General features: G+C 42.2%; 1 protein-coding gene across 6 annotated transcripts in view; it reads right to left on the bottom strand.

Annotated features, from left to right (window-relative positions):
• OSBPL8 (oxysterol binding protein like 8) overlaps positions 1 to 12,111 on the bottom strand; it is a 164,812-nt gene that overhangs the window by 72,799 nt on the left and 79,902 nt on the right. For all 6 annotated transcript variants that reach the window (XM_030214139.1, XM_030214143.1, XM_030214140.1 and 3 more), the window contains one exon: positions 8,891 to 8,961. In XM_030214139.1, the coding sequence (XP_030069999.1) occupies positions 8,891 to 8,961 (71 nt within the window). The remainder of the gene's footprint in view (positions 1 to 8,890; positions 8,962 to 12,111) is intronic.

Here is a 12,111-nt window from a genome sequence, read left to right on the forward strand (position 1 = left end):
TAGGTTCAGTTATCAATACCAATAGGTCATCTGCAAACGCAGCTGTTTTAAAAAGAAAGTCCCCTATATGTACCCCCTTTACATCGGGATTAAGCTGCAGTTCCCGCAGCAGTGGATCCAGAGTTAGAACAAATAGCAGAGGGGAGAGAGGGCATCCCTGTCTAGTTCCTCTTCTAATCTTAAATCTATCTGAAGTTATACCATTTGCGTATACACGGGCTTCGGGGTCTTTATACAATGTTTGCACAGCTTCATTAAACCAGCCTTCTATCCCGTAAGCCTTTAATATACCAAACATGAAGCCCCAGTCCACTCTGTCAAACGCTTTTTCAGCGTCAAAGCTGATGAGTAAAGCTGGGTGTCCTTCCCTTCCAATTGTCTCCAAAGCCGCCAGAATCCGTCTTATATTTTTGGCTATAACCCTTCCCCGAGTAAACCCCACTTGTGGCTCAGCTACTAATGATGGTAATACTCTTGCCAGTCTGTTTGCCAATATCTTGGCCAAAAGTTTGACCTCAGTGTTAAGTAGGGATATGGGACGGTAAGATTCTGGCTGATCTTCAGGTTTACCTGGTTTCCTTAAAACTATAATCTGTGCTGTGTTCAGATGTCTCGGGAGGGCTCGTTGCTGAATAGATTCCTGAAAGACCTCTGTCAGGACCGGACCAATATCGTCCTGTAATAATTTATAGAACTCATTGCGGAGCCCGTCAGGACCTGGCGCCTTTCCCAGAGCACTTTGCTTAATTACCCATGCCACTTCCTCTGTGTCTATTGGGGCACTCAGCTGTGATAATTCTTCACTCGTTACTCTAGGAAGCTCTATGCTATTCAGGTAAACGTCACTATCTACCAACTGAGATTGCTGTGACTCATACAGTTTAGCAAAGAATTCCCTAAACACTTTGTTGATTGCTTTATCATCATTCACCCGCTTCCCTTTTGAATCCACCAGAGTGGCTATCTTACTCCGACCCGTACTACCCTTTGCTAATCTAGCCAGGAGAGCGCTACCCTTATTCGCGAACTTATATAGTTGATATTTATAGTACGCCCATGATTTCTTGGCCTCTAGATGTATTAGCTCGTTTAATGTTTGTTGGGTTTCCAATAATTGCTTCTTTATTTGCAATGAGTGACTCACTCCATATTGCTGTCGTAGGACAGTCACTTGTTTTTCTAGGCGTAAAAGCTCTCGCCTCCTCACTCTCTTTTGGTGACTCACATATGAAATGATTTCTCCCCTGAGCACCACCTTTGCTGTCTCCCAGAACAGAGTTACATTTGATCTGTGCTGTTCATTATCTATTTTATATTGTTGCCACTTGGAGAGTAAGAATGGAGTGAAGTTTCTATCTCTATATAGATGCGATGGGAATCTCCAACCGCTCTCCATTTGCCCAGAACGCCCTCCCCGAAGGCCTAACTCCACCCAAGCATGATCGGATATCATTATGGGCCCTATTTTTGTGTTTTCGACCTGCGTGAAGAGTTCTCTTGATATTAGCAGATAATCTATTCTAGATAGTGTGGAGTGTGCCCTTGACATGTGTGTAAAGTCCTTCTCCAAAGGATTTAATGTTCGCCATCCATCCACCAGACCCAATGCTGACTCTAATAGGTTCACCCCTCTCACTATCCTTGTTAATTCTCTGTCAGTAGGGTTGGATCTATCCATTTGAGGATCTGCCACATCGTTAAGATCTGCTCCTAATATTATCGGTATATCCCCCATGTCCAATATCTGTCTAATCACCTTTGTATAAAATGTTCGGTCAAAGATGTTTGGGGCATAAAGATTGCACAATAGCATAGGTTGGCGCTCCAGGATTACCGAGGCCAAAGCATATCTGCCCTCTGGGTCCACAATGACCTTCTTTATCTCTAAGTGCAGGCCCTTTTGAATAAAATTACTACACCCCCCTTCCTTCCTTTTGCTGGAGCTTCTACAAGATTGCCCACCCACCATCTTTTAAGCTTAGCATGCTCCATCGCGGAAAGGTGCGTCTCCTGCAAGAAGGCAACGGAGGTCCCCCTATCTCTAAGTACTTTCAAGATTTTATGCCTCTTTATTGGGGAGTGAATCCCTCCAACATTCCAAGTAATAAATTTTAGGTTAGACATATTAACCTATCCCTAATCTCTCCCTTTGGGTAGTGTCCTCTAGTGTCTTTCTTCTCTTATTTGTGAGAGGGCGTCCCAGCCTCCGCCCCCCCTCCAGACTTGAATGTTCCAAATTCTTAGTTTTACCCCCATCCAATGTTTCTACAAATTGTGCGCAATGCCCTCCCCCCGAAAACCCCTCCCATCTCCCCAAACTCCCATCCCCCCCCTCCTTCCCTTTTTCCCCCAGTCCTCCCATTCGGTTCCCCGAATCCATTCCGTTCTGGACTTAGAGCTACCCACCCTTGCATGTACAGGTCATCCAATCCCTTTTCCGCTAGTCGGATCCGTCCCCTCCCTCCATTCCTTCAAACATAGCATTGTCCCTCATAGATCATTCGAGCATGCCTCCTCTCAGCCACTCTTCAGACTTCTCTCTGCCACTTCCTAGTCTAGCATATAATCTCTTCAGTGGCATTCAGTCATTCATTCTATACCATATGTTATATACCTCTGTAGATACCCCACTGTGGTCCATCCCGGTCCATAGGGACTCTACCTGTATTAGAATTATGATCTTCATCTAAACTCTTTGTTATATAGACCACAGCAGGGTACAACCTTTTACATTTCAGGTGGCCTTAAACCTATCACTTTACCCCCCTCGCTCCACTCATCATTCCAATCCTCCATTCATTCCAATGCTCCCTCAGCCATCCTGCCATTCATTATCTTGTCCAATGTGTTTATAATACTCATCAAATAGTTGTTCTACTGATCCCAGTAGTGATTATATGTTTTTCAGTATTGCAGCTTGTCGGCTATATTGTCCCGACCATGCAATGTTCACTCATTAGACTCCTTTCAGTGATTGATATCCTTCTTCATATTTGCTCTCTGCCTCAGCTGCAATCCATCCGCAGTGCACATAAGGTTCAGTTCCTCCATCCTATGTCCTGAAAAATTACTACTGCCAAACAGGTGCCAAACAGGTGGTTTTACATCCGCTTCAAAATCAAACCACCTCGATTTCCACAAAGTATATCTGTCTTTCTTTATGATATTGCTTATGTGGGTTGCTGTCTGTCGTCTTGCAACTTGTTCACATAGATTTTCGCTTCCTCCACGCGGTCAAAAAGGACCACTTTACCTCCATCTTGAATTCTCAGTCTTGCCGGGTAAAGGAGGCTAAAACGACAATTCATCTCAAACAGTTTTGAACAGAGTGGTACAAAAGCCTTTCTCGCGGTCGACACCTTAGCTGAGTAATCCTGAAAGCACAGGATTTTTTGGTTTTGAAATTGCAAATGTTTCCCGCCACGCAGCGCTTGTATTATTTTCATTTTATGGGCATAGTTGAGCGCTTTAAAGATTACTGTTCTGGGTCGATCTCCCCCTGCTTGCCGCTGCCCCAACCGATGCGCTCGCTCCACCTTGAAGTCGCCAGCCAGCTCTGGGAGCGCTGCTGCCTGCGGGATCCAAGTTTCTAGAAAGTTCTGCAGATCTTTGTCAGGCAAGGCCTCTGGGAGACCGACCAGGCGTAAGTTGTTCCGCCTCGATCGGTTCTCCAGATCGTCGATTTTTTCTTCTAAGTCCTGTACCCGTTTGGACAACTTTGGGTGTTCAGTAGTTATGCTCTTTAATTCATCCTCCACCGTCCCAAGCCGTTGCTGTGCCGCTTGTATGTCCGCCATCATGGACACGTGCCTCTCCTCCATGCTATCTAATTTATCAATGATTTTTTGCATTTTAGTGTCCATAGCATGCTCTACCGCCGCTTTTACTTCCGTGATTATTTCCGCGGTCCACAGTGAACTCGGTGTAGGGGACGGCGGCGAAATTTTCTCCGCCATTTTGGTGTCTACAGCCCGCCCTTTTTCGCGGCTTTCTTTTCGCGTCGATTTCGTTGCCATTCACTCTCTTTCCGTCTCCTCACCACCTTCTTCGTATACAGGGACGTTTTATATATATTCTTATACTCTTGGGTTAGGTTTAGATGCTGAATATTATGCCGATTTCTTGGGTGCTCCGGAGCAGCGATATTTCCCCTCTTCACTCCTCCATAGCCCAACCGGAAGTCCGGTAGTTCAAAATTAAAAGGGCCCCTTAGTGCATGTGTTCAGAAGGGGATGCTTTTTGAATTTTGAACAAATGGAGTAGTTTTATTTTATGCTTTTTAGGTTAAAGGGGGGGAAAAAAAAGCAGACATCAAAAACACACTATAGGCCAGATTCAGAAAATGGTGCTGGGAAAAAAAAAAAAAAAATCAGCACTCAGTGCCGTTCTATAAAGGGCGCTCCAGGATAAGCGCCCTTTATAAAACAGCACCTAGTGAGGACTTACACTAACTGAAACCTGGTGTAAATCCTGATGTGCAAGTTCGGCACAGATACCTGGAATTCTATACCACTGTGCATACCCTTGACCTGCCCACGCCCCTCCCATAGCCCACCCCCTTTTGGGTTATGCATTAGAAGATTTGGGCACAGATGTTTATAGAATCATGTGCAATTTGCCTGCAAATCCAAATTAGTGCCAATTAATGTCAATGTCTGGATTGTTAACATCTTGTTTTCTAATTTATTTGCAGACAGATCTCAGAACCACACGCAAATTTGGGCGCCGTTTATAGAATTCGAAGGCATTTGGCAGCTGATAATCTTAACACAAACAATGGCTTATATCAGTCCTCTTAGTAAAACAGTGCAAAACTAAACTCACAGAGAACTTAATCAGATCCACGTTATCAATATTCGGAGAAAAAGGGACCTCAGACATGGCAAAATGTCAGCCACCAACTTTTATTTACGTTGGTGACACAGCGTATCTTTAGCAACGTTTCAATCACTGGTCCTCAAAAACACCCAAAACAATTTTTAAATTCAAACTTTAACCAACCACCAAATATATGTATGAATCGCTTTCCATGCATATAATACAAACGTTTCACCTCTGTGTACACTATGTGGATATCATTTTTTTTTAATGTAACTTCTATCCATATTTGCGCAGACATTTGTTTGTCGTTCTGCTATTAAACAGATAGCATAAAGTCGTCTCTTCTAGTACAGTGGTGGAAATAAGTATTTGATCCCTTGCTGATTTTGTAAGTTTGCCCACTGACAAAGACATGAGCAGCCCATAATTGAAGGGTAGGTTATTGGTAACAGTGAGAGATAGCACATCACAAATTAAATCCGGAAAATCACATTGTGGAAAGTATATGAATTTATTTGCATTCTGCAGAGGGAAATAAGTATTTAATCCCTCTGGCAAACAAGACCTAATACATCACCTGAACACCTTTTTTGTTATTTGATCTATATAATTATTTGTATAGTATAGAGTTTCTCTAATCTCGTACACTATGTGAACATCATTTACCTGTCCATCGATCTATACATATGTTTGTATATTTATATTATTTTCTTATTATTTTTAATGTTTTGTTGTACTTTATATTCTGTTTAGATTTTAAATTATTAGAAATGTTTTTTTCTAGACTCCTGATGCAGGCACATTAGCCAAAACACAGTGCTGCGTCGCGTCCTTTGAGTACTTTCATGCAATAAATTTGTTTTTACATATCTTCATCGTCCACGTGGTTTCTTCTGGAAATGTCCTGTTGACTACACTACTCCGCTTTTCCAGCATCTACCCTTCGTAGTGTTCTACATTCCTCCACTTTGTGGTAATCCTGTGCTTGTTAATTCAGCCTTTGCAATGACCAAATTTTCTTCACAAAACATGAGACTTTACTTCATTTTTTCATTGTTCGTTTTTCTATCATTTCAAGAAACAGCTCGCATATAATGAGGATTAGAACAGCGTGGCTCTTATTTCAAAAAGATCGATCCTGACAGGCGCTCATTTAATCAATTGCTTCATCAGAGAATCTTCTTTATTAACTGTTCAACAAAAACTTGGACCACCACTTAAATACTGGAAGTGAAGAGGATCCAATGTTTAAGCGATAGTTCGAGCTTTTCTGCACAATACCACATGGGATCCCTTCAGTCCTTTAATACAGGTTAAAACAACTTCTTAATGGATGTCAAGGAGGTTTAAGTGGGTGATTATTCTGTCTTGAGAGAATGCTCATTATTGGGAAAAACTTTTGCTTTTTCCAAAGAAAAACAAGATATATCAACCAATTGATTCATATTTACCCATTCAACTTCATTCAGGATTTTATACACATTTTATCATAACTCCCCTCAGCCATATTTGCCAAGCTGAACAGACTTAACCTATTTAGCCTTTCCTCATATGAGAGTAGTTACATCCCCTTTAATCATTTTGGTCATCCTTCTTCGTACCTTTTCCAGAATTGCACTGGCTCAAAAACTAAGAATATTACTGGCTGAAGGAGAAAAAGAAAGTTGACTTTGATGGACAAAACCATGAAAACACTCTTCAAAGAGAACATATTTGATTATCACTGCAGATAACGGATTGCACGAATACCATGAAGTGATTTGCATGCAGAAACTTTCATGCCTGCTTGGAAAATCCTAGAACAGCTTTTGCATAATTCAGACTGTTCATGTTGGTGCCATCAGATGACATCATCCACTGAAATGGCTGATATTCTTCAAGGACAAGCAGAATATATCCATTATGCTAACAAAATTGACAAATGGTCCCCTTTAGTTCAGTATTTCTTACTAAATTACCAGCAGTTCAATATAGTTGTACTATATAATTTAATTCTTAGTGTAACAAGGCAAACTGTCTCTGCACACAAGTTTTACCTAAGAACCTGAGATATATGATCTTCAAAAAACTGATCACATCATCCACCACCTGTTTTATTATTAATACCTTAAATAACCAGTGGTGTAGCTAGGACTAAATGGGCCCTGGCAGGAAAAACTGAGACGGGCCCCCTCACAAGGCGGAGGGAGGGGGGGGGCTTCAGATCGCCAGTAAACAAACCCTGCAAAAAGAAAACACATTCCAGACCCATATAGAAAACTGTCACTAATAAAAATAGAAACTGAAATGCAAGATATCAGAGATGCACATTTCTCAAAGCTGACATATTACAATTCACAAATTCAGAAAAAAATACTTTCTACCTTTTTTTCTCATTATTCCTTTTGTCCCAGTGTCTTCAGATTTTCTCTGTGTTTTTTTTCTCAGCTCTCTCCAGGGTCTCCTGACTTTTCAATATTTCTTCTCTATGTCCACTATCCATCTTTCCTCTGCATCCCCTATCCATCCTGTCCAGTGTCTCCCCCCTGTTCCCCTATCCCTATCCTCCCCTCATGTTCAGCATCAGCTCTCTCAGTGTCCTTATCTCCCCCCCTCCCCATATTCAACATCTCCCCTCTGTGTCCTTGTCCCTACGCTCCCCTCCATGCCCAACATCTCTTTTCTGTGTCCCTATCCTTCCCCATGTCCAGTCCAAATATCAACATTTAGGTCGACTTTAGAAATGGTCGACCTAAATGTCGAGATGGACAAACTTAGTGATGGTCATCTCCAGTTTTCACCCATAATGGAAACCGAGGACGGCCATCTCAAAAATCGACCAAATCCAAGTCATTTGGTCATGGGAGGAGCCAGCATTCGTAGTGCACTGGTCCCCCTCACATGCCAGGACACCAACTGGGCACCCTAGGGGGCACTGCAGTGGACTTCACAAATTGGTCCCAAGTGCATAGCTCCCTTACCTTGTGTGCTGAGCCCCCCAAAACCCACTCCCCACAACTGTACACCACTACCATAGCCCTTGTGGATGAAGGGGGGCACCTAGATGTGGGTACAGTGGATTTGTGGTGGGTTTTGAAGGGCTCAACATTTACCACCACAAGTGTAACAAGTAGGGGGGGGGGGGGCTGGGCCTGGGTCCACCTGCCTGAGGTGCACTGCACCCACTAAAACTGCTCCAGGGACCTGCATACTGCTGCGATGGACCCGAGTATGACATTTGAGGCTGGCAAAAAAGTTTTTAAAGTTGTTTTTCTGAGGGTGGCAGGGGGTTAGTGACCACTGGGGGAGTCAGGGGAGGTCATCCCCGATTCCCTCCAGTGGTCATCTGGTCTGTTCGGGCACTTTGTTGAGGCTTGGTCGTGAAAAAAAATGGACCAAGTAAAGTCGGCCAAGTGCTCGTCAGGGACGCCCTTCTTTTCTCCATTATCGGCCGAGGACGCCCATCTCTTAATCACGCCCCAGTCCCGCCTTTGCTACGGTGCCAACACGCCCCCGTGAACTTTGGTCATCCCCACGACGGAAAGCAGTTGGGGACGCCCAAAATAGGCTTTCGATTATGCCGATTTGGGCGACCCTGAGAGAAGGACGCCCATCTCCCGATTTGTGTTGAAAGATGGGCGTCCTTCTCTTTCGATTATGCCCCTGCAAGTCAACACAATACATAATAAAACATTTTAATAGCTAGCATAGAGTGTAAACAAAGATGAAACATATACATAAATAAGATGTAAAAGGAGAAAATAAGGAAACTAATTTAAGGAAAGTTGTACATGTAGTCAGAAGGGTGCATGAATATAATATCAGCTAGGGGTAGGAGTAGATAAGCAACTCCAGACATAGTATGGGCAGCTGGTGTTACTCCTTTTAATTTACCAGGTGTTTTGGTGGTCATTCCTTCTCCCTTGATGTGGGTTATATTTTGAATTGTAATTTCCTGATGGCAATTTATATTGTTTTATTTTTCCCTTAATGATTTCTGTAAATTTATCTCATTTTGATATTTGGCAGTGTATTCTCATAAAAGCAAATTAAAAAAAAAAATCTGAATCCTGCATTTCTTAAGCATTACCTTGCTTTTGGACATCAATTGTGCTGAATCTTCTTTACTTTGCAAAGCATCATCCTTCCCTCTGTCAAAACCTAAGTAGAGGACAGACACATTTGACGACATAGTAAACAGGATTCTTAATTTGTGTTCCAAAATTCACAGATTTACTTGTTCAGGTCAAATTGAATGCTAGCTTTAGGTCAACAGGCTTTAAATGAAGCCATCCAAACTATCCACTAAAGTACATTTGCTTCCATTCAAACAGTGAGTAATACCAGTTAGAGTAAAAAAAAACAGTCTCAGAGCTTTCATGGCTCTACGTTACTTTATACAGAGTGACTTTGAGCTGCGACTTATAGTCTTCAGCTCAAAACACTCCTCTTATGCTCACTGTGTAAATAATTCTTACATTCAATTTTAAGATATCAGTGTATCATATTATTACAAAACAGAGCCTGTGTGTTGCTAGATGCTGTTTCAGGAGAATATTCATGTTAATTTCCTACAAAGCCACAGGTAGTTACAGCAAAAATGATTTGCAGTCCTGTTGGTACAATGTCCCCACAGGCTGTCCCATGGAGTTTAGCAATTGTCCCGAAAATAAAATACATGTTGTAAAACACTATGGTATAAAAGCACAGAGATGCTAGAGATTTGGTTCTAGTCTGACTACCACTTAACCCTTCTGAACTGAAACCTGATTTGCACACTATCAGAAACAAAGACAAGTTAAGAATGCAAATTATATTTACCACACATGAAGGCTATTCCACCTAATGTATGTATGTATGTATTTATTTAGATTTTGCTCACACCTTTTCCAGTAGTAGCTCAAGGTGAGTTACATTCAGGTACTCTGGATATTTCTCTGTCCCAGGAGGGCTCACAATCTAAGTTTGTACCTGAGGCAATGGAGGGTTAAGTGACTTGCCCAAGATCACAAGGAGCAGCAGTGGGATTTGAACGGGCCACCTCTGGATTGCAAGACCGGTGCTCTAACCACTAGGCCACTCCTCCACTAGCAAGATTCCATCTAGAATCTCAAATAGTAGCAACATTCCAGAATCTCAAAACATGGCAACATTCCATGTAGAATCTTCAATAGTAGCAACATTCCATATATTTATTTAGATTTTGCTCACACCTTTTTCAGTAGTAGCTCAAGGTGAGTTACATTCAGGTACTCTGGATATTTCTCTGTCCCAGGAGGGCTCACAATCTAAGTTTGTACCTGAGGCAATGGAGGGTTAAGTGACTTGCCCAAGATCACAAGGAGCAGCAGTGGGATTTGAACGGGCCACCTCTGGATTGCAAGACCGGTGCTCTAACCACTAGGCCACTCCTCCACTAGCAAGATTCCATCTAGAATCTCAAATAGTAGCAACATTCCAGAATCTCAAAACATGGCAACATTCCATGTAGAATCTTCAATAGTAGCAACATTCCATATATTTATTTAGATTTTCCTCACACCTTTTTCAGTAGTAGCTCAAGGTGAGTCACATTCAGGTACACTGGATATTTCTCTGTCCCAGGAGGACTCACAATCTAACTTTGTACATATGTAAGATGATACTTAAGTTCCTATATTTATTTCAGACATTGCCTATCACTGTCCCTTGTCAACAACTGAATTATGGCAAAAGGAATGTTTTCCTATATTTGGAAGAAGCACCCCCTCCTCATAGTTTATATGACTGCCTTCATGAAGAAATACTTCCACAATATACTTCTGCTCTATTTCAGACATCAAGGATTTTGATAGTGTTAGGATGTTCCATTCTATCAAAAAGGTAAACCACCACCCCAAAAAAAAATAAAACCCCCCCAAAAAAACAAAAACCCCAGGCAGCAGGATGATCGTCCTAGTTTCCAAGTATCACAAGCCTCCAAGAAATATAGGCAACTGCTCTGTAGGTAAAGGTAGCAGCATGTTTTGCAATAAAAGAAGAATGAACACACATAAATAGGCCATTAACTTGCTGAAAAAGGAAACCAAAGCTGAGCTACAATAGAATCAGTGCATCTTTTCTACCAAAAAAAGGTGCCGGAACTCAAATGTTAGGCCACCCTTCAGGAACGGGGTGATCACTGAGAGACCCACCCTACAATAGCCAGGCCCCCTGCAACCAGTCACAGAATCTATGACAAGGCTGAATTGTTGTGTAGAGCCTGAAATCTTTCATTAACACTTGGGGTCCATGGGTCAATTTTAGCAGACAATAGAAAAGGTGCCGGTACTCAGTACCCACCAAGTACCCCCTCAAAAAAAGCCCTGAATAGAATATTTGATGCTGTTGCCAGCAACAGGAATAATTTTGCTTCATGCCTTATACAGCTAATACCATCAGTGAGTGACCTAGCAGACAGAGTCCTTTCCTTTACAGAATGGAGTCAAGCACAATTTAAAGGGATAATATAAGCAGATTAGAAGGTCTTGTGATCCATTCAAGAAAGACATAGAAAGAGATGAGCAACATATTGAAATAATCAGAGCTTCTGATTTCTGGATATAGTTGAAAAATCCCCCAAATCTTCCTTCCGTCAATCCAGTGACAACATCCAACCATTGGAGCCGACTCTGTGGGTGCTGTGGGTGCTTGAGCACTCCCAATATTGAGAAAAATTCCTTGTATGTGTTCAGGGAGGGGTCATTTCCATTGGGCTTAGCACCCCCAATAATTTTGAAAAGTTGGCTCCTATGCATCCAACTGCTGCTGTTGTGTTTGGATGACATCAGAGTATGCCTATTTTCCTCTCCATTCTGGCCAATGCAATTAAAAAAAAACAAACATTCCTTCCAGCAGTTGCTCTCTGTGGCTCTTAGTAAGTCTGAGTCACGCAGTGAAGGAATGTGGCTCTCTCATTTCTCACATGACTTAAAACCATGAGACTAGTGTGGACATTCCTGCACTGGGTAGCTCAAACCCACTAAGAACACCTCTTGGTTTTTGGCAGTGCAATTGTGCTGTGGGTGTCCTGGCTGGTGCTCCTAACAAGCTGTTGGAAAGTCTGCAGCTCACATCTACAAACCTCAAGTTCCTTTTTTTTTTATTAAGTCCTGAAACTGGCTCAGTCTTTAGGTAGGCTGTATACTCTGTGGCTACACAAAGACCCAGGGGGTCTTTTACTAAGGTGAGCTAGCATTTTAGCTCATGCTAAAAATCAGCTGGTGCTAAATGCTGAGACTCCCACAGGAATATAATAGGCATCTTAGCATTTAGCACTAGCATGGTAAAAAC

The sequence above is a fragment of the Microcaecilia unicolor genome, chromosome 9 (assembly GCF_901765095.1).
Source record: "Microcaecilia unicolor chromosome 9, aMicUni1.1, whole genome shotgun sequence".
NCBI lineage: Eukaryota > Metazoa > Chordata > Amphibia > Gymnophiona > Siphonopidae > Microcaecilia > Microcaecilia unicolor.